This window comes from Mus musculus, chromosome 15 (assembly GCF_000001635.26).
Source record: "Mus musculus strain C57BL/6J chromosome 15, GRCm38.p6 C57BL/6J".
NCBI lineage: Eukaryota > Metazoa > Chordata > Mammalia > Rodentia > Muridae > Mus > Mus musculus.
This window is the reverse complement of record NC_000081.6, coordinates 34,258,801-34,285,464: the sequence shown is the minus strand read 5'-3', so window position 1 is coordinate 34,285,464 and position 26,664 is coordinate 34,258,801. Positions and strand designations below refer to the sequence as shown.

The 26,664-nt window shown below is 43.6% G+C and overlaps 1 protein-coding gene and 1 pseudogene across 1 annotated transcript in view; one reads left to right on the top strand and one right to left on the bottom strand.

The window, feature by feature from the left end:
- Positions 1-1,169: 1,169 nt before the first annotated feature.
- Positions 1,170-26,664, bottom strand: part of Laptm4b (lysosomal-associated protein transmembrane 4B) — a 46,270-nt gene continuing 20,775 nt past the window's right edge. Inside the window, exons 3-7 of the mRNA NM_033521.3 lie at positions 13,048-13,121; positions 12,115-12,237; positions 9,231-9,329; positions 7,938-8,033; positions 1,170-2,165 (exon numbers count right to left, since the gene is read on the bottom strand). Of these exons, the coding sequence (NP_277056.1) occupies positions 2,085-2,165; positions 7,938-8,033; positions 9,231-9,329; positions 12,115-12,237; positions 13,048-13,121 (473 nt within the window). The 3' untranslated portion in view covers positions 1,170-2,084. The remainder of the gene's footprint in view (positions 2,166-7,937; positions 8,034-9,230; positions 9,330-12,114; positions 12,238-13,047; positions 13,122-26,664) is intronic.
- Gm18949 (predicted gene, 18949) lies at positions 15,352-18,084 on the top strand (annotated as a pseudogene).

The window sequence follows — 26,664 nt, the reverse complement described above, 5'->3', positions numbered from 1 at the left end:
CCTCCGATTACCTTTTCTCTATGATTTAAACGAGGGGGCCATTATCTTGAGTTTGTTATTTCTTTAAAGTCCCAAGGACAGGCACCTGGAGAGTTCCTCCATTTATCAGAGGGAGAGCTAGTTTTGGTGGCACAGAGGCAGGGAGGCCATCTCAAGCTAAGCTCCTCGAGGTGCTTTCATTAAAGAGGTTTATGGGCAGTGCCATTCTAACCCCAGGCTGGGTTCCCTTAGCAGAGCGGCTAGGGAGGGTGAGGGAGCCTTGAGCTATGCTGCAGGGGGACACAGCACAGAAACCAGCTGCTTGCTTACTGCTGTGCTTGCCGATTGCCACGGAAGGGAGGGAAGATGGGAGCTTTTGCGGGGCGGGGGTGGGGACGAAGAGGCAAACTGTTTGCACACAACACTGGAGTCTCTTTGGTGAGGCTTACAAGAAGCAGGACAATTAACCGCTGAGAGTTATCATCAGTAACTTGGAGGCTACAACACCATCTCAACGAAAACTGCAAGGCAGCAGGAAGCTGAGGAAACTGCTCAAATTATGTCCACCAGTCAGAAGAAAGCAACATATGCCAGTGTTTCCCACTCTTCTGGGATCCAGGCTTTGCTGCCCAGAGAATGGTCCTGCCCATAGTAAGCAGGTCTTCAAGTACTCAAGATAACTTCCTCATCATGCCCACTGGCCTCACTGTCCAGGGGACTCTAAAGCCTATCAAGTTGACAATTAACAGGAGGCAGAGGCAGAGGCAGAGGCAGGCAGATCTCCGAGTTTTGAGGCCAGCCTGGTCTACAAAGTTCTAGGACAGACAAGGCTACACAGAGAAACCCTGCCTCAAAAAGCCAAAAATCAAAGAGCATGTTTTGTGACCCAATGTGGTGGAACATACCTATAATCCCAACATTAGAGGATAAAGCAAGAACCCATCTCTTAGGGAAGAAAAAAGTGGGCGGGTGTGGGTACCATGGAGATGGCATGATCACATACAGCACTGCTGAGCACTGTACAAGGACAGGTGAGTGACTCGGCACAGGGTGTGGTTGGTCCAAAAAAATTCATCAGCATTTAAGTATTAGAACATGTGTGTGTGAAATGGGCTGAGCTGTGTGTATCTGTGTAGCACTGAGGACAGGGAGAGTCACCAGGCAGTCAGCGGAGCCACGACTGTTTTCTTGGATGCAGACAAACTTTAATTGCAAAGCCTTTGTGTACAGCACATTGAGCAAGGACCAAGCAGGAGACCTGCTCACATTCAGAGACATGAACATAAACGTCTTTCACAATCCAGACAGTCTAGAGTATTCTACATGGGAACAAACCTCCTTATCTTTCTGAAGACTGCTTGACATTTTAATGAATGATTAGGCATACTTAGAAATTCAAAGCAGGTTGTACCTTGCAAGAAAAGAGTGTGAACACCTTTTCCCAAACATACATGGTGGCTCTGTTGGTGCAGGTAACCAAGGAAAAGGGAGTGTGAGTCTCTCAGTGCAGAGCAAGCTGGCCCCCCTTTCACACAGGGAGACACATCAACCATAGCCCAAAACAACAGGCAGCCCGGCAGCTGTTGCCCTCACTGTTGCCTATTACCTTGGGGGTCTTTATTTGGCCCAAAGAAAATCCTTGACCAGCAAATTCAGAGTATCATTGAATTCAGGGATAGTAGGGGAATTCTTATATCACATATGGAAGGGCTCCTAACTATCTAATTAGAGCAATTAATACTATTTGTATTACGTATACTGGAAAGATTTAAGTATCATCTAATTTTAATTTTATACTTTCAAAACAATCAGAGGGAATGGAGAAGAAAAGTATGACTGCCCACCCAGCTCTGGGGCCAGGCAGGTATAAGCCAGCCCGGGGACCAACGTCTGTAGTTTTGAGAAAGACTCTGGGAACTCACCACACTCCACTCCTACAGCCTCGCTAGTCAGTGCTTAGCTACAGGGCATGTGTCAACAGAGGCTTCAGCTTAACATCTAAATTGTAAAATGTGGCTCAGAGAGTTCATCATGGAAGTGAAACCACAGGATAATTCATGCAGCTAAGGGCTCAAACTGCTGCTCTCAGCTCTTCCGCACCAGGTTCAGGCGGACACGTAAGGTGGTGGTGGTTCCTTGGCAGTGCTAGGCACAGCAGTAGCATCATCGTACGGAGGCAGCAGCACCTGGAAAGGAGAGCCCAGAGTCAGTGTTTAAAAGCAGGCATCCACTCCCTGCGTCCGAGGCCAGGCTTTAACTGAACATGCATACACTTAAAGTCTTCTGAGAACTGGTACTCCGGTCTAGGACTAAGTGGACACGTTTTGTATGAGACTTTGAAACCTTAGCTGGGGCATGACTTCTGCCACCTCTGTTTTCCTGACATGGTCTACGTGTGCCTGCATAGCCAGAGGGTATATGTAAAGGAATAAGGGAATAAGAACGGTTCTCCCATGTGTAGGCACAAGGGCAGGCACTAAGCCGCCCATTCCTTGTTGACCTAAACACCTTGCAGAACACACAGAATCAGGTAACCTTCCTTCCCATAGTGTATTTGACTGGCATGGCTCACAGGCAAGCAGGTGACAGACAAGTGGCAAGGAGTAGCTGCAATCAAATTAACAGGCAACAGTAGAGCTGCTTCATAGCAAGGCATCTGACACCACATCTCACGAGCTGCTGTTCCTGTCAGCTTTGTGTCTGTTTCCTCAAAGGGGCACTTAGTGGTGTCCCTGTGTCCTGAATACTTCTCAAATCACTCAAGGGACAGGAAAACCTGGGATGCACTTGGGTCCAGGAGGCAAGGAGGCATCTGCAGGGCTCTCCCCACAGAGGGACCAGCCACTCTGGGGGTACTCACATCAGCAACACAAACGCTGTGAATTACTGTGCTGTCTGCTTAGGAGGCAGAGTGGGCAGAACACAAAAAGATGATCAACAACGGGGAAAGGCAGTGCAGTGCAGACCAGAAAAGGCAGTGACTAGACTAGAGAGAGCACTCGTACCCATGATATGCTGAGTGTACACTTGTGGTGGGGAGAAAGAAGGTGGGCAGTGGAAAAGTTTCTGGGAAGTTGGAGGGGCCTGGCCACTGTCTACTTACAGAAGAAGGCTGGGGAGATGCAGCAGGCAAGGCTCTCCCTGTGGCTGTGGCCTGGGGTCCAGCACACACGTGTGGATATGGATCAAGTAGGGTCACCTATGACCACTGGAAGCCGTGAACAGCAGTAGGAACATTAACTACAGAATGATGGGTTCTGCATTATCCTCAGCAGCCTCACTGAAGAATTAACTGAGCGTAACTACCATTGTCTTTGGAGAAATCTTAGAACAAGTAGGGCTCCTGAAGAAAGGAAAGCAACCAGCATATTCCGCTTTGTTTCTTTCCTTTCTCACAAAACAAAACATGCTGGGCGTGGTGGCGCACACCTTTAATCCCAGCACTCGGGAGGCAGAGGCAGGAGGATTTCTGAGTTCAAGACCAGCCTGGTCTACAAAGTGAGCTCCAGGACAGCCAGGGCTACACAGAAAAACCCTGTCTCGAAAAAAAAACCAAAACGAAACATTCAGGCCAAATTTCCCCAAAATGTTCCGAGACCGAATACAACATTTTCTTTCAGGGGAAGCATAAGCATGTTCTATCAAAATAGAACTCTCACACTTTGGTATATTCATTATCAAGCAAGCCTGTATCGAATGCTGTTTCATTGCAAATCAGCACTTCAACACTGATGCTCTTTTCTCAGAAATACTCTACTGACTTCGCCTTGCAATCTGAAGCCAAGAGGCCTGAAGAATCCCTCCCTCCACTGAGCTGGTGACACCCTCACTCACTGTTCCATGTTGGCTGTGAAATATTCTTGATGTGACACCTCTGGCTATCAGAGTGCTTTCGAAAATTCTCCAGATGGAACTAGTTTAAATTCTCGAAGGCTCAGCATCCTCTTATCTAAATGATGCTGAATCTAGTCCAGACTCAAAGACCAGATGGGTGACGTACGAACCAGAACGCCCTTCTGTTCCTATTATGTTCTGTTGGCACTGAAGATGCAGCCATCCTCCTTTTCTATAAGGGGGATGAAGTACTTGGACATTGAGAGAAATAACTGTCACGTGGTTAACATCAAATTTGCCACCTAGGATGCCATGATGTGACAGATGAAAAGGTAACTATTTTGACATTTTTATCACTTGGCATTTAGTTGTTTTTAAAAAAAAAAAAACTAACCATTCATGGAGCGGGGGCCACACTGCGGTCAGGATGAAATAAATAAGGGAGAAAAGAAAAACTAAAAGACCAAGAACACATCCTATTTCAGTGTAAAGTTGCTGCTACCAAGCAGAAGCTAATGGCTGAGTGCCAGAACATTCAAGCACACACACAACTGGTGGCTAATTTATATATGTTCAACACAAATTTCACACACACACACAAATTCCATTTTTCTGTCCACATACACCCCGACTCCCAGAAGGAGCCAGCTCAGTAAAGTTACCTAGGGTGAAAAGGCAGAGGAAGACACCCAGTGTCAACCCCTGGACTATACATGCACATGTGTGCACACAAACAAATCCACACATACAATAGATAAAATCTGGAAAAGAAATTCAGTTCATCTGAATAGGAAGAGCTACAGCCGTGCTCCACACAACAGTGCAGCTATGTTCCAAGAAATGTGTATCAGGCAATTTCATCTCATATCAACATTGTGGAAATTACTCATATGACAAAGATGGCTATACCATCGCCCAAACAATACAAAGACCCAGCCTGGCTGACTGAGCTGGCTTGGTCATCAGATGCTCTTGAATCCGGCTAAAACACATCTAAAGCTTGCCCTCTAACTGCCCTGGAAGCAAGGAGTTCCCCAAGCTTGTCTGGCAAGTTAGTTATGACTTTTCTGCAACACCTACAGGATGAAAACATGTTAATGCTTTAGGTTCTGACTGTCTAGTTTCTTAGGGATGAAGGAAAGAAACCTGCAGGAACTGTGCCATAATTACTGGAAAAGTCACTGAAACCACCATAAATGTCACTCCAGCTGCTGAGTTCTTCAGAGCATTTTTAAGGTCAAGGGTCAGCGTTAACTGACCTTCAGTATGTCAGAGAATCTACTGGGCAATGGCTCCTAGGGAGATGATCTGACCATCCACTGAAGTTTTTTCTTTTAACTGTATTTCTAAGTGTATTATAAAACAGACTTTTCAAAAAGCCTCAGATAGCAGAATACTTTGAGAAGTCAGAGCAACAAGGTAATCTGACATTAAGGTAATCTGAGCGCCTACAACAAGACATAGCATAACAGGCTCCTTGAAGTTTACATTTTCCCTTTATTTATTTATTTTTTTCCCGAGACAGGGTTTCTCTGTGTAGCCCTGGCTGTCCTGGAACTCACTTTGTAGACCAGGCTGGCCTCGAACTCAGAAATCCGCCTGCCTCTGCCTCCCGAGTGCTGGGATTAAAGGCGTGCGCCACCACGCCCAGATCCCTTTAAAATATTAATAGCCTTCCTATCATATCTAAGGCTATAATGCTTTTATCTGGAATCAGAATTTCAGACGCTGTTTTAGCTAAATATTACTTTCACTGGTTCCGAGAACCCTGGTCCACAGGGATTGCGTTCCATTTGGCAAAATACTGCTGGAACCCTGGTCTTGTTGGTGTTAGTGAAACAATGTTACACAGATTAAGTTTTCAAAAACTTCAATTTGCAAATGTTTAATTATGAAAAATATACATAACCTATGTATTTATTACTTTAATGTGCTGTTCCTCCGGTGAGCACATTTTCATGCATTAGGAAGCCAATGTGACATTACATAATGTGTCTACCACATGACTTCTCCAGCAGAGGCTCTAGAAGGGAGGGTGCATCTCCCTAAGGCACCAATAGTGCTGGAGCCAGGTGGCTGCAGAGGCGCAGAGCGGCACCTTGGGATATTTTAAATGCTTAAGGGAGACAAAGCGGGGGCTGGTGAGATGGCTCAGTGGGTAAGAGCACCCGACTGCTCTTCCAAAGGTCAGGAGTTCAAATCCCAGCAACCACATGGTGGCTCACAACCATCCGTAACAAGATCTGACTCCCTCTTCTGGAGTGTCTGAAGACAGCTACAGTGTACTTACATATAATAAATAAATAAATCTTTAAAAAAAAAAAAAAAAAAAAAAAAGGGAGACAAAGCAACACTTCCTACATACTAAGCATACTGCTGTGCATACATGGCTGCTCAGTGCAATGAAGAGCTGGGTATTTATTCTCACGCAGGCTCGCAGGCATTCTGTTTGGGACCCTCTGCCCCAGGCATTCCCATCATGGTTTGGCTAGAAATGGAAGCACGATTAAACCTGGTCTGGGAATGATGTCCAGTATTTAACAACTCTTTCCTGTCTTCTCTGTGTGCAGAATTTGGGAAAGCATGAATCTGGATCACAGCATATGCACTGTCTTAGAAAAGGACAGGAGGCATGTTTATTTTATAACAAGAACTCCAGTATCTATCCACAAAGGTCAACATGGGTTTATTTAGCCTGGGAGAAGAGCCATCTGGACCAATACTTAATAGGAAGTGAAAGCCAGGCATGACATGTTATGTCGATGTGGATACCCAATACTGACATGGGCAAAGGAGAAACGTATGCGGTTATGTGCTGTGAAAAACTAGATTATTCCAGCCTTCTTGATGGTGAGGCAGGCACTGGCACATTTTGGTCTTCAAATTAGAATGCCAACATTAAGTCCCCTAGTCCTTGCCAAACAATCTTAGAGTGTTCCAATCCTCGGGGACTACATTATGATCTCCAGAGATCATTTTCCACCAACAAGAACAGCCCTTTGGAGAAATGGCACACCACAGGGGTGGTGCCGAAAATACACAAGTCTGTGTTATACTAGAGAGCAAGAACACCCGGGAGCTATTGATGAGGCTCCAACTGGCCAAAGGATGGTCTAGCCTGAGCATCAGTCCTATATACTGTGATGTGTTAGTGTTTAGAGAAAGCATCTGCTTATCCTTTCTAAGGATACAGAATAGGTACAAAACAAGAAATTTACACAAAGGACAGAGTCTGATCATTTGGAACTATAGTTACAGGTGGTTGTGAGGCACCACATGGTGCTACGAAATGAGCCTGGGACTCTGGAAAAGCAGTCACTGCTGAGACATCTCTCTCTCTTCAGGCTGGGTTTTTGTTTTTGTTTTTGTTTTATTTGTTACTGCTGTTTTCCAAGGTCTAATTATTATCTATGTCATGGTTTGGATGTGAAATACCCTGGACCTCCCCTCACTGCCAAGACTCACTTGGTTCCCAGCTAGTGGATCCAATCACTGAAGCAACTGGGTAACAAGGGCTCTGATCTCATCAATGGATTAACCTACTGATGAGTTCCTAATCTGTAGTGGGGCTTGCTTAGAGGGAGGTGGTAGTCCTTTGGGAACGTCTCCATTGTCCTCTCTGCTTCTTGGCTGCCTTGATGTGAGCAACCTCTCCCATAACAGGGTCTGCAGCAATGATATTCTTCATATCTTACCACAAACCCGTGGTAATAGAACAAGTCCTATCACATGACAGAAATGTCTAAAAGATAATCAAAGCAGCCCTCTCCAAGTCATTTCTTTCAGGTATCTGTCACACTGGCAAGAAATCTACAACCCGGTACACTCTGCAGAGCACACAGATGACAAACATGACTTGGCCAGGCAGCAGTGGTGGCAGACACTTTTAATCCCAGCACTGAGACAGAGGCAGGCAGATTTCAGTGAGTTCGAGGACAGCCTGGTCTACCGAGGCGTTCTAGGACAGCCAGGGCTACACAGAGAAACACTACTTCAAAAACAAAAACAAAAACAACAAAAAAACATGTCTCAAATCCAGCAGGACGTGGCAAACACTAAAGCATTAGGCACCATCATGCAGGGGAGGATGGGGGAGGTCTCCCCTCTGGTGACATCACACTTACTGTGGTATCATTGCTGGTAACATACACCAGGACATCGGAGGAGTTCCTGCCGTTGATGTACCTGTAGCAGCTCCAAACGCAGCTAATCAAGTAGCCCTGCAAGTCACAGGCATCGGATTTTTAATTTTCAAAGTTAAAAAGACAACTTAGAACAATATAAAGTCATAATATGCATGTAATGCATGTTGCAGTACTATATGTATTGTATAACCTTAATCTGTTCCCAAATACATTTTTTGTTGTTTTGTTTTTTTTTTTTAGCTTTTTCTAATTTTTTATTAGGTATTTTCTTCATTTACATTTCCAATGCTATCCCAAAAGTCCCCCATACCCCCCCTACTCCCCTACCCACCCACTCCCACTTCTTGACCCTGGCGTTCCCCTGTACTGGGGCATATAAAGTTTGCAAGACCAAGGGGCCTCTCATCCCAATGATGGCCGATTAGGCCATCTTCTGCTACATATGCAGCTAGAGATACGAGCTCTGGGGGTACTGGTTAGTTCATATTGTTGTCTCACCTATAGGGTTGCAGACCCCTTCAGCTCTTGGGTACTTTCTCTAGCTCCTACATTGGGGGCCTTGTGTTCCATCCTATAGATGACTGTGAGCATCCACTTCTGTGTTTGCCAGGCACTGGCAAAGCCTCACAAGAGACAGCTATATCAGGGTCCTTTCAGCAAAATCTTGCTGGCGTATGCAATAGTGTCTGAGTTTGGTGGCTGATTATGGGATGGACCCCTGGGTGGGGCATTCTCTGGATGGTCCATCCTTTCCTCTCAGATTCAACCTTTGTCTCTGTAACTCCTTCCATGGGTATTTTGTTCCCAATTCTAAGAAGCGGCAAAGTATCCACACTTTGGTCTTCTTGAGTTTCATGTGTTTTGTAAATTATATCTTGGGTATTCTAAGTTTCTGGGCCATTTTGTTGGGTTTTTTTTATTATTATTTTATGTGTATGGATGTTTTGCCTGTATGTATATCTGTGCACTGTGTACATGCCTGGTGACATAGACATGTGAAGAGGAACTAAAGTTATGGATGGTTGTGAGCTACCAAGTGGATGCTGGGAACAGAACCTGGGTCCTCTGGAAAAAGACAAATACTCCTAACCACTGGGCCATGTCTCCTTGACTGGCCTGTGGAAGGCAGGTTAGTATTTCTCTCTCACACAGACAACAGACTAAACTGTAACATTATGAAATCAAGAGGCAACAAACTAGTTATTTTGTTTATCTCTCTTACAATCAGAATACATTTAATATTTAGCCCATAAAGAGACTATTTATGCGTACCTTAAGTGTCAAAAGAATGCCGATAAACAGAAGAATAATAAGGACCAAACAGGTAGGATTCACGGACATTATATCATCTCTGTAGGGAAAGCTAGGAGGCTGAAAGGGAAAGGGGTCTCATTAGCCAACTTCATTCATCTTTCAAGATGTATTCCACAGGCAGCAGAGGCATGGTGGAGACTGGTGACTGTTACTGAGGACAGATGCCTCTATTGATGAGACAGCAACAGTGAGTTAGGGAAAGCCAACACTGTCCTAACTCAGGCAGTAATTCCAGCGAAGGGAAGTCAAGGGGAAACAGACACAATCAAGTGTGCAGCAGCAGTCCGCCCTCCACTGCACCATGAGGGTCCACCACCAATGTGGTGCTTTGAATACTCCTAATGTTTGACATGGTAGTGTTTTCCTATTTTCTTCATGTTCTGGGTATTCTAAAGTCTGTGTGCAGGACAAGGAGGAGAAACTCACTAATATGAATATATTTGCTAATGGCACATCTTTCTAAATAGCGAAGTCTTACATGTTTATTTTGTTTTGTAAACAAGGATGATGAATTACTTTAACCATGTTTTGCAGGATTCCAGCTTGGGCTCGTCTGCAGCCTTCTCAGATGACGACTGCCTTTCTAACTCGCCACATTTCAATTTGTCAGCAGTAGCAGCCATCATGGGAATGTCAACGTCCCTTTTCATTGCCATTTCGAGGCATTGTTTATAATGTACATGATTTGCTACTACAGCTCAGACGGATCTGGGATTTGTTTTGTGCAAATGGGTTCTCACCAAGTAGCTCAGGCTGACTGTGGACTTTTCCTCAGCCTTCTAGGGGCTGGGGTTACAGGCATGCACTACTGTGCCCAGCTCAGAATGACCATTAAATGGTACCGAATGTTTTTGGAGGGAGATTGGGAAGTCAAGACAGGGTCACATGTAACCCAGGCTGGACTCAAATTCACTATGTAGGAGTTGAAGGATGACCTTCAACTTCTGACCTTGAACTTCAGCCACTTCACCTGGCTTCCTGAAATATTTCATTTCTAATATTTGGTTTGTCATTACAAATAAAAGTGAAAGCCCATTTTTTTTTTTTTTACAAATTATAATTCTTGTCAGCTTAAACAATATTGTCGTTGTACCACCTAATGGTTCCAAAGTGAATGACTGGAGAGTAGCAGATAAGGTAGGGTCAAATGAAGCCACTATGACTGTGTGGCTCTCCAGCCCATGAACTGGACATACAGTGCACCACTCCACAGCACAGGGCAGCTACTGGCCTGTCTTCACATATCCTTACCATCACCACCAGCCCAGTCCCGTACATGATAAGCTTGTTGGGACTGAGTTTCTTCCTCTGTTGCAGCACGATTTGAGGAGCCCAGCAAGCAGATCATAGAGGTAACATGAAGTCTTAGTACAGAGGCTAATCCTCTACTGCCCCATCACAGACAGGCCCTTTCATGTTCTACTATCTCCCAAGAGGCAACTCTTAAAACTGGCACATGGAACTTTTTAGACACTACTGCCAATCAAAACATAGTCCTGGCTCTTCAATAAAAAGAACAACAATGTAGACATTTCTAAGGAGCAAAAATTTGGGGCCTTCTGTGGTGGGACAGGTCAGAGCAGGACTGTCAGCAAGACTACAAGCTTCTATCCTCCCCACCTCCTCTCTCCCCTCCTCAGCCATTCTTCTCTCCTCACTCCCCCACTCCCCTCAGCCATTCCTCTCTCCTCACTTCCCTCCTCCCTATCCCCACCAACCATTCTTTCCACTGGATCATCTAGTTCCCAATGCCACAGGAATCCTGTAGCCTCACCTCTCCTGGTCCTTACCCTGAGTTCAGAACTACTAGAGAGGCTGCGTGTAATGAACACACGGGCACAGTCTGTAACCCAAGGGAACAGGGAGCAGGCTGAGATAGGAGGCCAAGCCGGGCAACTCAGCAAGACCTGGTCTCTAAACTAAGGATGTAGCTCAACAGTGAAGTGCTTAGCTTGCGTGTGGCCAGGCCCTTGGTTTAATCCCTAATACCACATTAAAAAAAAAAAAAACAAGTAATAAAATTATATAGAGAGAACCTTCAAGAGTGAAGATTTACTGGGCAGTAGTGGCACACACTTTTAACTCTAGCACCTGGGAGACAGAGGCAGGGGGATCTCTGTGAGTTCGAGGCCAACCTGGTCTACAGAGTGAGTTCCAGGACAGCCAGGGCTACACAGAGAAACCCTGTCTTGAAAAAAAGAGAGAGAGAGAGAAAAAGAACAACAACAAAACAAAACAATCCTCCCCCGCAAAGAGTGAATGTTTTGCCATTTAAACAATTTTACGGAAATTACATTTTCAAACACATTCATAATTTTAAAATCCAAGGTTAAATAGTGCAAGGGTCCACAATTACTCCATCTGACGCTATTAGAAGCTCCTCAATACCCAGCCACCAATACTACCCACCAGATGTCCATAAAGTACTTAACATGAAATCAGGAAGAAAGAGATCTCTAGGGAACTAAGTCTGGAGAGAATCCGACAGCAGTTTCCTGTCTCCCACAAGCCAACAGAAGAAAGATCCCATCCATTGCTGACACCTAAGCAAAGCATATCAATGTTCCCATAGACACAGAAAATGCCATTCCTGCCCTCTGCCTCATCCCTGCAGGTCCTAGGAGGTTATGACAGTTATAACATCCTAAAAGCACCCTTGTAATTCAGAACTCCCACCTTTCAGCAAAAACCTCAACCATCTCACCAAATACTCAGCTGCAAGTTTAAGATCTGCTTAATGTGTGTGTCCCTTGATAGTGATTTGTTTGTCCTTTACTCAATCAGCGCCCCACCACCACCACCACCACCACGACAAGAGGCAGTGAGTAGGAGGGTCACCTACCAGCTGTCGTATGTATTCCTGAATGGAGTTCGGATAGACAAGCACAGTGATTGCAACCAAAGTATTCAGGGCAAAATCAAAGATCTGGTAACAGAAGAACGGGATGATCCAGGCAGCATGTTGCTAAAAATGAGAAAACAGAATGTTAGTATGTTGGATATAACAAGACACTGAGCTTATCAATATGAAGGGACCTGGAGGACTGGCAGTCATTAACCAGGCCATTAACCTGGCAGTCATTAACCAGGCACATGGAATGCCAGCGACTGGTGTGCCAAGCTGAAGCAGTGAAGAGACAGCAATGCTGGGGCAGGAGGAATGGCTCAGCAGTTGAGAGCACAGACTGCTCTTGCAGAGGTTTTACATTCAATCCCCAACAACCACACGATAGCTTACAACCCTCTATAATGGGATCTGATGCCCTCTTCTGGTGTGCAGGCATACATGCAGATAGAGCACTCATACACATAAAATAAGTAACAAAGAAAGAAAGAAAGGAAGGAAGGAAGAAAGAAAGAAAAAAGAAGAAAAAAGAAGCAAACAAAAATACCAAGTGTTCATAATAATGTGGGTTTTACCAGTTTTTCTAGTACCACAAGGAGTCAGCGAGAGATTTCTTAAGACTCTTGCAAAGAACTATGAATAATTCTACACTCAGAAAAGGTAACCTCAGATTATGCCACAGCAGCAGTTCTCAAGTGGTGGGTGGGTGGCAACCCCTTTGGAAGTTGAAAAACTGTTTCATAGGGGTTGCCCAAGACCATCAGAAAACACAGATAGTTACAACTCAGAACAGTAACAAAATTATAGTTATGAAGTAGCAACAAAAATAAAATAACTTTATGGTTGGGCATCACAATGAAAGCTGAAAACACTGCTCTAGTGGAAGGGCCTAAAGACAGGCCCCGCCCTCACCTCCCAACAGTGGCTTACCTTGTATGCACCGTAAGTAGCCATGGCACATATCAGGATCATGAGGAGAGAGATTGCGATAGCAATGCACATGTCTAGCAAAAGTCAAAAAAGGGGGGTGGGGAGAGACAATTAGATCCACTACTGAACAAACTGAGTTTCTCTTCATTTTGTTTATAAACCAATTATAGCTGAAAATTTTATATTAACCAGAGCTAACAAGTGCCAGGTGATGTCCTCACTAAATCCTAAGTGCCTACATGATTGCAAAGAGAAGAGGTGCTGGTTACAGAAGCCAAAGGAAGCCTTCTGGTCCTCACTAACTCAGTTATCCTGTAGCCACACAGGTGCCTATTAACTCAGCCATCCTATAATCAGAAAGCTGTCTCTGTACTTTATACACTCCTACCTAGATCACAAATTAAAACTCTGATACCTTATTCACTCAAAGTTAAAAATCTGTTTCTGTTCAAGATCCTAATGTCCAGCCGGGCGTGGTGGCACACGCCTTTAATCCCAGCACTTGGGAGGCAGAGGCAGTCGAATTTCTGAGTTCAAGGCCAGCCTGGTCTACAGAGTGAGTTCCAGGACAGCCAGGGCTATACAGAGAAACTCTGTCTCGAAAAACAAAACAAAACAAAACAACAACAACAACAACAACAACGAAAGATCCTAATGTCCCTATTTCCTCTAAAGCGATCTCTCATCTTAGTTCTCACCCTGGCTGTCAATGTCACCTAACCAGGATCAAACACTAATTGCTAGGCCTTATGTCTGAAGTTTTCTTCATTTGTAGTATGATCAAAACTCTGTTTTAATGACTAGGGTGGTCCCAGGTAGCTGGTGCTGTTCCTACCCTTCCAGTCACTGTGCCCTCCCCTCTGTCATGTGGGATTATAGCTACAGCACACATCATTATTCATCTCATTCTAACTGCTACTGGTGATTGCCAGTTTCTCTCCAGGTAAAGGGACAGTACACTGTTGACTGTCAGCACCGTCTTGGTGACGAATGCTCCCCGTGGCAGCAGCAGTTGGGTGCTGGGAGCCTCGGAGGAGAAGGTCGGTAACACGCTCCTCCAGATCCAGTTCGGAGAATATGAAATATCTCATCAATGGCATTTAGACTGATTTCAATAATTACAATTTACCTTGGTTTTTATGTGAACATATCATTTTCTAGTCACATTATGAAAAGCAACAACAAAGACCCAAGATTAACCACTGAACAATGTTGTGATGCCTATACACAGAAGGCACAAGGTAAACAGTTATTTTTTCAGGAAGCCTGTGTCTTTAGGTGTAACTAAGCTGCTAACTCCTGATGCTGAGAAGGCAGTGAAGTAGCTCTATTCGATGGTTTTAGAGATGTTTCATTCTCCCTGGCTGAGGCAGAGGTTGCTCTTTCTGAGCAGAAGATAAAATGAGGGTTTGGGGTTGAGAGCAAAGGTGGGGCTGTGACTAATTCTGCCATAGTGGTTAGTGTTAATTGCCAACTTGACTGGATCAAGACAGACCTGGATCAGTCAAGCACATTTCTGTGGTGTTCATAAGAGTGTTTCTGGAATGCTAAATAGAGAGGGAAGGCCCACACATGGGCTAAGGTCCCTTACACAAAAACAGGAGAAAGGCCCCTTAGAGCATGTATCCATGTCCCCATCCCTTCAGAACTGCCCATAATGACCTCAAATGCCCTAAACTGTAAGGAAAAGAGGGGGGGGGGGAATTGATGGGGGATGGGAAAGTGGGGGTTGGGGGACCTTCTCAATATTTAATAAGAAAAAAGTTAATTTGTGAAAACCAGGCCATTGACTATTTCAATGATCTTTATAGAGATAGATAATAGAGAGAGGCAAATAAACTCAAAGGTTTACTCAAGACATGAAAATATTAACATGCACTGTATGAGGTCTTTAGTAAGGACTGTGTGGCACACTCCAGAACTGACCTTGATTAGAGTCATAATTTATATGTCCACCCAAGAACACAAAACCCAAAGAATTAAAAGGTACAAATAAAACCCATGAAATGAAGTACACTATTGGCACTCACACAAACAGTGAGAGAGGTGAGGACATTTCGGAAATCCCATTTCTCTGTGTACTTCTAACCAGCTCTCCTGGACAAACTGCTACATCCCAAGCTCAGGCTGATGATGGTGTGTACATGCTCGGCCCAGGAAGTGGCATTATTAGAGGGTGTGGCCCTGTTGGAGTAGGCGGATCTCTGTGGGTGTGGGCTTCAAGACCACATCCAAGCTGCCTGGAAATGAGTTTTCTGCTAGCAGCCTTCCTTCAGATGAAGATGTAGAACTTAGGATCCCCAGGCTCTGCTGGCCTTCGAGCTGCTGCAATGTTCTTCCAATGAAAGCAGAGTCCCAGACCCACTCCTGACTCATGGATCTCTAGTAAAATAGTGAAATGTGGATTTTTGTCATCAACTCCCTTAGGGCTTCACTTCCGGTAACAAACTCCAGTACTACAATTTTGTAGCTTCTGAAGGGAGATAAGAAAATCCCTCTGTGGGAAATGGGTTTTGATCACGAGGCTATAAAAAAGAGCAGTGCTGTCCGCTGTCTTTTCAGTCAGGCGCTGAGTGGGTTTTCAGATCATGTCTGGTGGCTCCAAGGATTACAACAGAGAACATGGCGGCCCAGAAGGAATGGACCCCAATGGTGTCATCGAGGGCAACTGGAATGAAATTGTTGATAACTTTGATGATATGAATTTAAAGGAGTCCCTTCTTCAAGGCATCTGTGCTTATGGTTTTGAGAAGCCTTCAGCTATTCAATAGAAAGCTATTATCCCTGTATTAAAGGATATGATGTGATTGCTCGAGCTCAGTCAGGTACTGGCAAGTCAGCCACATTTGCCATTTCCATCCTGAACAGTTGGAGATTGAGTTCAAGGAGACCCAAGCACTAGCATTGGCCCCCACCAGAGAACTGGCTCAACAGATCCAAAAGGTAATTTTGGCTCTTGGAGATTATATGGGAGCAACTTGTCAATGCTTGCATTGGAGGAACAAATGCTCAAAATGAAATGCAGAAGGTGCAGGCTGAAGCCCCTCATGATGTTGCTGGTACTTCAGGGAGTGTTTGATATGCTAAATAGAAGATACCTTTCTCCAAAATGGATCAAAATGTTTGTTTTGGATGAAGCAGATGAAATGTTGAGCTGAGGGTTTAAGGGTTAGATCTGTGAGATTTTCCAAAAATTAAATACAAGCATACAGGTTGTGTTGCTTTCTGCCACAATGCCAACTGATGTGCTAGAAGTGACCAAGAAATTCGAATTCTGGTGAAGAAGGAAGAATTGACCCTTGAAGGAATTAAACAATTTTATATTAATGTTGAGCAAGAGGAATGGAAGCTGGACACTTTGTGACTTGTATGAGACTCTGACTATCACACAAGCAGTTATTTTTCTCAATACAAGATGCAAGGGGGACTGGCTCACAGAGAAAATGCATGCCAGGAACTTCAGTTTCTGCTCTGGATGGTGACATGGACAAGAAGGAAAGAGATGTCACCATGAATGAACGAATTCCGATCAGGGTCAAGCCATGTTCTGATCACTACTGACTTGTCGGCTCGTAGGATTGACATGCAACAAGTGTCCTTGGTTATAAACTACGATTTACATACCAACCGTGAAAACTATATTCACAGGTGTCGATAGCAGCAGTTGGTGATGGCACTCAGAAATGGCGGTGACGTAATTTAGGACGGGGAATCATAAGCGAAACAGCATACTGAATAAAGAACGAGTTGAATAGGCAGAGGGGGTCGATTTGGAAGGAAAGGTTTGGCTATAAACTTTGTTACTGAAGAAGACAAGAGGATTCTTCATCACACTGAAACTTTCTACAATACTCCAGTGGAGAAAATGCCCATGAATGTAGCTGACCTAATTTAATTCCTGGGATGAGATAGTTTTGAATGCAATGCTCACTGTTGCTGAATAGGCGATCACAACGTGCATTGTGCTTCTTTTAGAATATTTGAATATTGTCTCAATGCTCATAATAGATCACAAATACAGATTCTTTTCCTTAAAGATTTATTTATTTATTTATTTATTTATTTATTTATTTATTTATTTATTTATTATATGTAAGTACACTGTAGCTGTCTTCAGACACCCCAGTAGAGGGGGTCAGATCTCATTACAGATGGTTGTGAGCGATCATGTGGTTGCTGGGATTTGAACTCAGGACCTTCGGAAGAGCAGTCAGTGCTCTTAACTGCTGAGCTATCTCTCCAGCATCAACAAATACAGATTATGATAGCAAAGCAACTTTAGTCCTGAGCTCTTGTGAGGAAAGGCATTGGCTTTATCCCCTTTAGAGTTGGACTGTTGGGGGTGGGTATAAAAGATGGGGTCTGAGCCTGGTCTACAAAATGAGTTCCAGGACAACCAGGGCTATACAGAGAAACCCTGTCTCAAAAAAACAAAAACAAAACCAAAAAACAACAAAAAGATGGGATCTGTAAAATCTTTTTTTCTTAGAAATTCATTTACTAGTTATGTAGAAATGGTTTTATTAGAGTTCCAGGACAACCAGGGCTATACAGAGAAACCCTGTCTCAAAAAAACAAAAAAACAAAACCAAAAAAACCCAAAAAAACAACAAAAAGATGGGGTCTGTAAAATCTTTTTTTCTTAGAAATTAATTTACTAGTTATATAGAAATGGTTTTATTAGATGTTCTCTATCATTTAATAATATACGTGTGGACTAAAAGATATAAGTGCTGTATAAAATCAGCCAATTATGTTAAACTAGCATATCTGCCTTTATTGTGTTTCTCATTAGCGTGACTAGAAAGGCTTTAAAAGTGATTTTTTTTTTAGAGAAAATTTGAATGTATTTTGTGGGTATTGTATTTATTCAATAAATTATTTAATTAGTGCTAAGTATGAACTGGACCCTGCTGCTAAGCCTCAGCAAGCAATCATCCCAGGTAGGGTTAACCCTCCCCCCCCCCCCCAGTAAAACTGCCATATTGCACATGTCTTAATGAAGTTTGAATGTTAAATAAAATTGTATATTCACTTAAAAAAAAGAAATAAAATAAAATAAAATAAAATGTAGAACTCTCAGGTCCTTTACCATGCCTACCTAGATGCTGCCATGTTCTCGACTTAATGATAATGGACTGAACCTCTGACTGTAAGCCAGTCCCAATTAAATGTTGTCCTTATAAGAGTTGCCTTGGTCATGGTGTCTGTTCACAGCAGTAAATCCCTAACTAAGACAGGTAGCAGCTTGTACAGACCCAAACTGTAAACCAGAACACAGAACAGGGAGGATGAAAACAGGCTGCCATCTCCAAAGCAGCTGCCAACCCCACAGAAGTAACACAGTATACACAGTAAATAAAGGTTATTTTGAGGGATTAAAGCACATTCCTTCCTAGGACTCACAGGACAGCTCAGCAGTAGAATGCTTGCCTGGGTCTAGTCCCTAGCATGACAAACCAACAGCCAGTTGACACTATGAATAAGAGGGGATTTTATGACCAACAGCTCTGGCCAATGCTAGGACAGTAACTTCCCCACCCCAATATCAGAGGATACTAATATCACACTGTTTCCTGAATTAAATTCCTGCTTTAATGCTTCAGTTCTACTCTGAAAAGAATCCTAAGGAAAGCTATACCACAGATATAAGGGTGTTGGAGACCATACCGTAAAAAATTAGGCCTTTCACAGTTTCCCACCCTAATAAGCCAAATGGCCTGTGTTAAGGAGTTGGTCACCCCCTCCTCCCTATTCCCTTCCTGGCACCTGAGGCCGTAAAAAGCTGAATTATAGTCTCCTCTTCCTTATCTCTTCCTGACTCCCAAGACTTCTAAGGACATGAGTTATGTGCTGAGCCCAGCCTGACACCCGGGACTGTTAAGGAGGGATCTACATTCTGGAGATAGGACTCAGAGTGCCTCCCGCCTGCAGTCTGAATTTGGCCTTCATGTCCCCAGATGCCCACTTCTTTGTTCTTTGTTAATTCCCCCTCAGCCCCTCCCTATTTCCCCTCGCTGTGTGCTTATAACCTGGCGTTTCAGCCTAATAAACTGAAACCTTGACAACTCTTTGCTTGGTCTAGCTTCTCTTTCTCACTCATTTCTCTTCAGGTTTGCGGTCCCCCTCGCACCCATGAATAACTGGGTCCTGCTGGACGAGACATAAGGGGAATAATTAGAAAATGTTTCCTAGCCGGGCAGTGGTGGCACATACCTTTAATCCCAGCACTTGGGAGGCAAAGGCAGGTGGATTTCTGAGGCCTGCCTGGTCTACAGAGCAAGTTCCAAGGCAGCCAGGGCTACACAGAGAAACCCTGTCTCAAAAGACAGACAGACAGACAGAGAGAGAGAGAGAGAGAGAGAGAGAGAGAGAGAGAGAGAGAGAGAGAGAGAGAGAGAAGAAAATGTTTCCTGGATCCAATGAGCCACTGAGACAGACAAGGCACATAAAAGCTACCTGAAATGCCTGTGTCTGATCCTGATCCTCTAATTCTATTCCCCCAGCTCGTGGACTGTTTACTCCTCAAAAGGCTTGCAGCTAACTCCATTTACATCTAGAGCTTCTCTAACTTCTGGTCACATTGCTGGCAGCAGAGCTCATGAATACAAACAGTCATCACGAACTGTAGGGAACTATTTTCAGCTGAACTTCCAACAGTATGTAACTACTCAGAACAAAATGGAAAGCCCTCCAATGCCACAGTGAAGACTAGAAAACCCAGGCTTAAGTGCCGCTTCCGGGGCTCCTCCTGAGGCCCAAGCTCAGGGAAGAACAAGCAGTAAGATATTAATTTTACTTCCCTAAAACTGAAGAGTCTAATACACTCAATCTGTTGATTATTTATAACTTATCACTGAGAATTCTCAAAGAGCGATTCTATAACTTGCCAACTTCTGGTTTCACAGGTTTAGCATAGCTTATGATAAGCTGCAAAGACTAGCTTATTTTTGTTCTGAAGCCAATAGTTAGCTATTATGGATGGGAAGAGAGGAAGGAGTTCTGGGAACAAATGGGGGGCAACCAGACAGAAGAGAGGATTACTAAAGAATTTATCAAAATGCATAACATTTGGGTTTGTCTTACAATTTTAAAATGAAATCTCAAATCTCATAAAGTTCAGCCTTCCATTACTATGTGTAAACTAGTGGCTTTATTATATTTAAAAAGCTACATGACCATCACCAAGCAAAATAAGTCCACTCTTCCAAAATCAATTTCCAATACCCAATAATGGTCACTCTCCACTCTTTGCTCTCCCAACCCCTGGTATCCACCTCCATCTCTCTGGACCTAGGCAGAGAGATGAAATAGAGATGCTCTGTTTCACACATGTGAACTACAGAGCACATGAGTCAGAGCCCAGCTCACTTTTACATTTGAAACAAGGTCTTACTCTTTAGTCCTTCCTAGTTGGCCTGAAACTCACACTCCTGTCTCAGCCTCCCCAGGTCCTGACTCCAAGCCTAAACCACTATGCCAGCTCTTCTTTCCCTCTTGAATTAAAGTCTTTCACACCTTTAATAAGTACCTGGATAATTTTCTTTGACATAGTAAAGTTAAAAAAGCAAATCTATGCCATAAATGTATGCTATATCATGAATAAATCTCCTTCCAAATTGAACAACAGGCAAATTAGAGCACTGTGACAAATCTATGAAGAAAGTAAACAAATGATGAAGGCTAAGATAGAAGGTTCACCAAAGCTTCAGGTCAGCCTGGGTGACAAGAATAGAAGTTATTCTCAGAAATAAAGCAAAAAGCAAGCAAGCAAGCAAGCAAGCAAAGGGGAAACTGCAAACACCATTAAGAAGTGTATACTCAACTTTTCTGATAGGCCTGGATCTTTTCAACATGAAGCTCTGTAGGAACATGGGATGAGTGTTAATCCCAACTACTTTGGAGGCTCAGACAGGACGATCTCTGCCAGTGGGAGGCCTGTCTAGGTGACTTACCCACAACCTGTTTCCAACAAAACAAAGACAAAGGGGCTGGGACTATAGAGCTCTGTGATCATGTTTATCTAGTATGTGCTATATGGTCCTGGCCCTGGGATCAACTTCTGCCCCATCATTCTAAACAAACAAACAAACAAACAAACAAACAAACAAACAAACAAGGTGAGCAGGTGGACAGGCAGACAAACAGATAACAGATGTGGGAAAAGGTCAAAAGTCCTACCTTGCACTGAATCTGACAATATTTTAAAAAGTAATTTAGACTTCAAAAACATTAACATGTGATCAGCAATAACCATAAGGCATGTCACTGAAGCCTTGATGTGAAGCCATATGGGGCAATGTTAGAAACTGGAGCTATTCTAGTGCCTAACCAGCTGCTGGCAAACTTAGGAGCACAAAGCTATCAAGGATTGCAGCAAACGTTTATAACAGGCATATACTGTGACACCAGGATTTTTAGTATCTCTTGTAGGCAAAGTAGAGAGGTGTGCTCCAGGTACAGGACTGGTCAGGGAGAATATAACCACGGATGCTTTTTCTTCACCTCTCCAAATCCACCCTCCCCATGCTGTGCTCTGCCCATGGAGACCTGTGTGGTTAACATCCTTGCTGCCTTTCTATTGCTGTGATAAAATTCTCTGAGCAAAGCAAGTTTAGGGAAGAAAAGGTTTGTTTTCCATGTCATAGACCATTACCAAAGGAAGCCACTGCTTATATTTCTACAAGAGCCTGAACTATAAACTGCTTTTTGGCTCTACTTGAATCCATACTTAACTGGCTTTCTTATACATCCCTGGACCACCTACCCAGGAAACAATGCCACCCTCAGCTAAGACCCACTTCTCAAATAACTCTACTGTATCAAGCTGACACTTACTAAGAGGGCTCCTTTGCTGTCTGCCCTTGGCTGAGGAAGAAATACCAGAATGCCCAATATAGGGATGGGGTTAGGGGGTGGAGACCCTAGGCCAAAGGTCACTTGTCTGTCCTTCAGGAAGATATTAACTTCAGTTCCAGCAAACACCATCTCCCAGACTCCCTTCAACCTAAGGCAACAGGGCTGCCTGACTGAAGTCAGGTGCTGCCTAGTGAGAGGGGTTATTCCTAGAAAATAGACATTTACCCAATTATCTTCAAAAAGCTGAAGAAATTAATCAAAATGTAGTCAAGATGCTGAGTGTGCCAACTACAGAATGATGTCATTTAAAAGATACATAAATTAATTCATGGCTGAGACCAGATGGATGGGATGGATGGTTTAATCACCACCTGATCCATTCCATTCCTCAGGTTTTTTGATATGAAAAATTTATAAATTAAAAATATACAGAAATACATAGATTTCTTTAGCAGAAATGTCTAAAAGCTAGATGTAAAGAAAATGCCTTTATTTTCTTTATCCCCTATTTTGATCATCTACCAGATCTCCTGAGAAAAAGTACCACATGGCAAAGAAATAAATCTGTGCTCTGCCTGTCAAGGTAAAATCCTGTCAGGCAGATGCCAGCGCGCAGGGACAGCAACATGAGCTCGGTGGGGAAAGTTCTCGCCTAGCATGCACAAGGCCCAGGGTTTGCTCTCCAGAGAGCTTAAAGCATTGCATGGTAGTACATACCTGTAGCAGGAAAATCACAAGTTCAAGGTTATCCTAGGCTACACTGAGCTCAAGGCCATTGTTGGCTACATAAGATCACACACACATACACACACACAGCCATATTTGTTGTATGTGTGTGTGTGTGTGTGTGTGTGTGTGTGTACACACAAAGGAGTCTTTAAAAGGGGAGGTGGGGGAGCTAGAAAGATGGCTCAACAGTTACACCACTGTCTGCTCTTCTACAAGTCCTGAGTTTAATCCCCAGCAACCACATGATGGCTCATAACCATATATACTGTGATCTGATGCCCTCTTCTGGCATGCAGGTATACATTCAGATAGGGCACTCATATACACATAAATAAATCCTAAAGTTTAAAAAAGAAAAGTTAAAAAAAATGGGGTGATGGTGGCAAACACCCTTGACCCCAGCACTCAAGAAGCAGAGGCAGGAGGATCTCTGCGAGTTTGAGGCCAGCCTGGTCTACAGAGTAAAGTTCCTGGAGTCCAGGACAGCCAAGGGTATACAGAAAAAAAACAAAACAAAAGCAAAGTTTATGTTTATGGATGCTTCGCCTGCATGTATGTATATATGTGTACTGCGCGTACAAAAGACCTCATGTACCCACATAGGCCAGAAGAGGGCATCAACTCCTCTAAAACTGAAGTTAGATATGGGGATAAGCTCCTACGAATATTGCAGAAAAACAAATCCAATTCCTCAGCAAGCAACAAATGCTTTGAAGCAGTGCTTTAAGCTGGCCATCTCACCCTACCAAATAGCACTAGTGACTTGAAGACTTCAATCATAATTGTGTAGCTGACTGAACCAAATCTCAACAATTACTTAATTCTATCTATGCCTGGGTTAAATACTTAAGGACTTGTCTGATACAATGACCTTTAACCTACAAACTTATGGTCCCACCCCACCTTTGTAGTACTGAGGACCAAAAGCAGAGCCTCACCTATACTCCGGCAAGCATTCTTCCAGTGAGCTTTGTTCTCAGCCTTGCCCTGTTAGGTAGTTGCCTGAGAAAGCTCTGATCTTACCGTCTTCTGCTTCAGCATTCCGAATAGCTAGGATTACAGACCTGAGCCTCCAGGCCCAGCTGACCTAGCAGCTTATTTTTAAAAGGCGATCAACATACAGAAAATAAACATTAAAAGGAAACAAGTTGGGCTGGAAAGATGGCTCAGTGGTTAAGAGCACTGACTACTCTTCTAGAGGTCCTGAGTTCAATTCCCAGCAACCACATGGTGGCTCACAACCATCTGTTATGGGATCTGATGCTCTCTTCTGGTGTGTCTGAAGACAGCTACAATGTACTCATATAAATAAAAAATAAATAAATTTTAAAAAAGAAACAAGTTTTTAAAAGATTCAAATGAATACCTATTCTCCTTTACCTTTGTAGCCACATGATATTCAATCATTCCTCTATTTAGTTAGTCTTTTCCCGTCTCTCGTCGCCTAACCTCCCCCGCTCCGCACCCCCCTGACTCTTTCAGACAGGGCTTCTCTTTACAGGTAAATCAGATACCGTCAGGCTGGGCATGGAGACACATTAGTCAATCCCAGTACTCCAGAGGCAGAAAGAGAAAAGCAGAGCTCTGTGAGCTCCAGGCCAGCCAGGGCTCCACAGTGAAACCATATCAAAGCAGAACAATTAGGAACTATAAAGAAATTCCATTTGTGTCTGACAAGGTCTCAGCCTTTAGCCCCGACTATTTGTTTCTTGTTTCTTTGTATGTCTGTTTTCTGGAAGTAGGATATTGCACAGCTCAAAGCTGGCTTTGAACTTTGTTATGTGGCTCCAGAGCAGCTGGGACTTCTGATCCTTCTGTTTCAGCCTCCCTCTTTCTAGGATCACAGGCACCATGGACTTTGGTTTTTTTGGTTTTTTGTTTTTAAAGATTTATTTATTTATTTATTTGTTTATTTATTTATTTATTTAATGTATATGAGTACACTGTAGCTGTCTTCAGACACACCAGAAGAGGGCATCGGATCCCTTTAGAAATGGTTGTGAGCCACAATGTGGGTGCTGGGAATTGAACTCACTGCTAAGCCATCTTCCAGCCCCACCCTGGATTCTTAATGGTATTAAATAGTAGAAGATGGGTATGAAGCTCTGTGTTCCTTTACTTCATTACCAGCTTGACTGACCTCTGAGCCCTTTAGAATTCACTCCATCCTCCTTTCTCTCTCTCCTCCTCTCTCCCCACCCAGGGCAGTTAACTCAATCCTGGGGAGTTGGGTCTGACCCCTTTCTATGTCTCTATATACATTAATTTCCATGCTTCAATCACAACAGCTCTACCTACATAACCAGTCAGTGAGGGCTTAACTGAGCAGTTACTACAGTCCCCATCCTAGGCCTTTTCACACCCATATCTGTATTAGATTCCATCACTTCCTCCACTTCTCAAAGGAGACTCTGAAGTCAGCAGAGGTGATTAGTAAGTTCAGGTAGCAGCCATTAGGACCGAGCCCTTCTGCCTTTGGAGCCTGCATGTTTCAAGTCAAAATCTAGTTTCATCCTAAGTGTGTTTCCACATTCTTTCCCCAGCTTCTCTCACCTATGTGGCCATGAGACAACTTTGACCAACCTCTCATCAACTTCTATTCACACTCAGCCTCTCTTCCATCCCCAGTGCCTCTTCACTACAGCAAAATGTCTGAGACCAGAATCCCAGGCTATGCTCCAAGCCACTCAACAGCAAACCACTCAACTCTTCAGTCAATAGCAAAGGGGATCCTTACAGCATACAGCAGTTCACACATTTACTAAAGCATACTTGTTTCACTCTGAGGACAAAATCCACTAGACTTGGGGCAGGAGAGGTAACTCAGCAATTAAGCGCACTGACCACTCTACCAAATGACCTGGGTTTGCTTTCCAGGACTCACAAGGCAGCTCATAACCATCTGTAAGTCTAGTTCCAGGGGATCTGATATCTTCTTCCTCCGTCCTCCATACATTTATGATACATAGATATATGTGCAAGTAAAACCATACACAGTTAAAAAAAAAAGCAAAAAGCAAACAAACAAACAACACCAAAACCCACAACACTTAACCACTTTCTCAACTCTTTGTAATTTTTCAAAAATCAATCTTTGCAGTTTGAGCCAAGCTTCCAAAATCATTCTGCCTCTGCCTACACTTTCTTAAACCCATATAAAGTTCTGCAATGCTGATCATCAGTTCGCCCAACCTGCCCTTTGTGGTCATGATTAGCTCTGCCTCTCACTTAGCCAAGACCCAGCAGGACTGAGTAGACAAGGCCTGCACTACAGGTATCTCTGGGCTGGCCATCCATTGACACTCAGCCTCATGCCTGATTCCATTGCCAGGAAAGGCTCCACCACAGCTAACCAGTAACAATCTCTTCCTGGAAGGAAGGCAACTCCTGGAGCTATCAGAATACCCAGAGATGTGTAACCCTTTTCATCATCTTTCCTGATATTTCTTCATTCTCTACTGCAAAAAGCCAAAGTCCATGGCAAAGCTGGGTGTGGTAGTAGTATATGTATATAACCCCAACATCTGGAGACAGAGACAGAAGGATCGGGAGTTCTAGGTTAGTTTTTTGCTACATATAAAGTTCCAGGTCAGCCTAAGCCTCAAAAAGTCTGTTAGAAAATGATAGTTTTTAAATGTATAAATTCCAGCTTGGCAGAGTAGCCCACCCATCAACTGAGCACTTGGGAAGTATAGGCAGGAGGGTCCAGAGGTCCAAGGTCATCCTTTGGTACACAGTGACAAACCTGAACTAAATATAATACATGACTCTGCCTCTTGAGAATGCGAAAAGGATGCTCACATAAGATATGGAAATGTTACTATCTGACACTCATTAAGAATACAGGGCATGGGCAGCACATAAGTATTTGCTGACTTGATTTGTAATGATGGAAAGAAAGAAAATAAAGTTAAAATAGCAGCTCAAATAGGCCCTTGAATCAATATTTGTAATTTAGCAGAAAAGGCAGACGGTCAGACTCCTTGTCCGGAGGAATCCCAAAATATCACCAGCTGTTATCTGATGTAC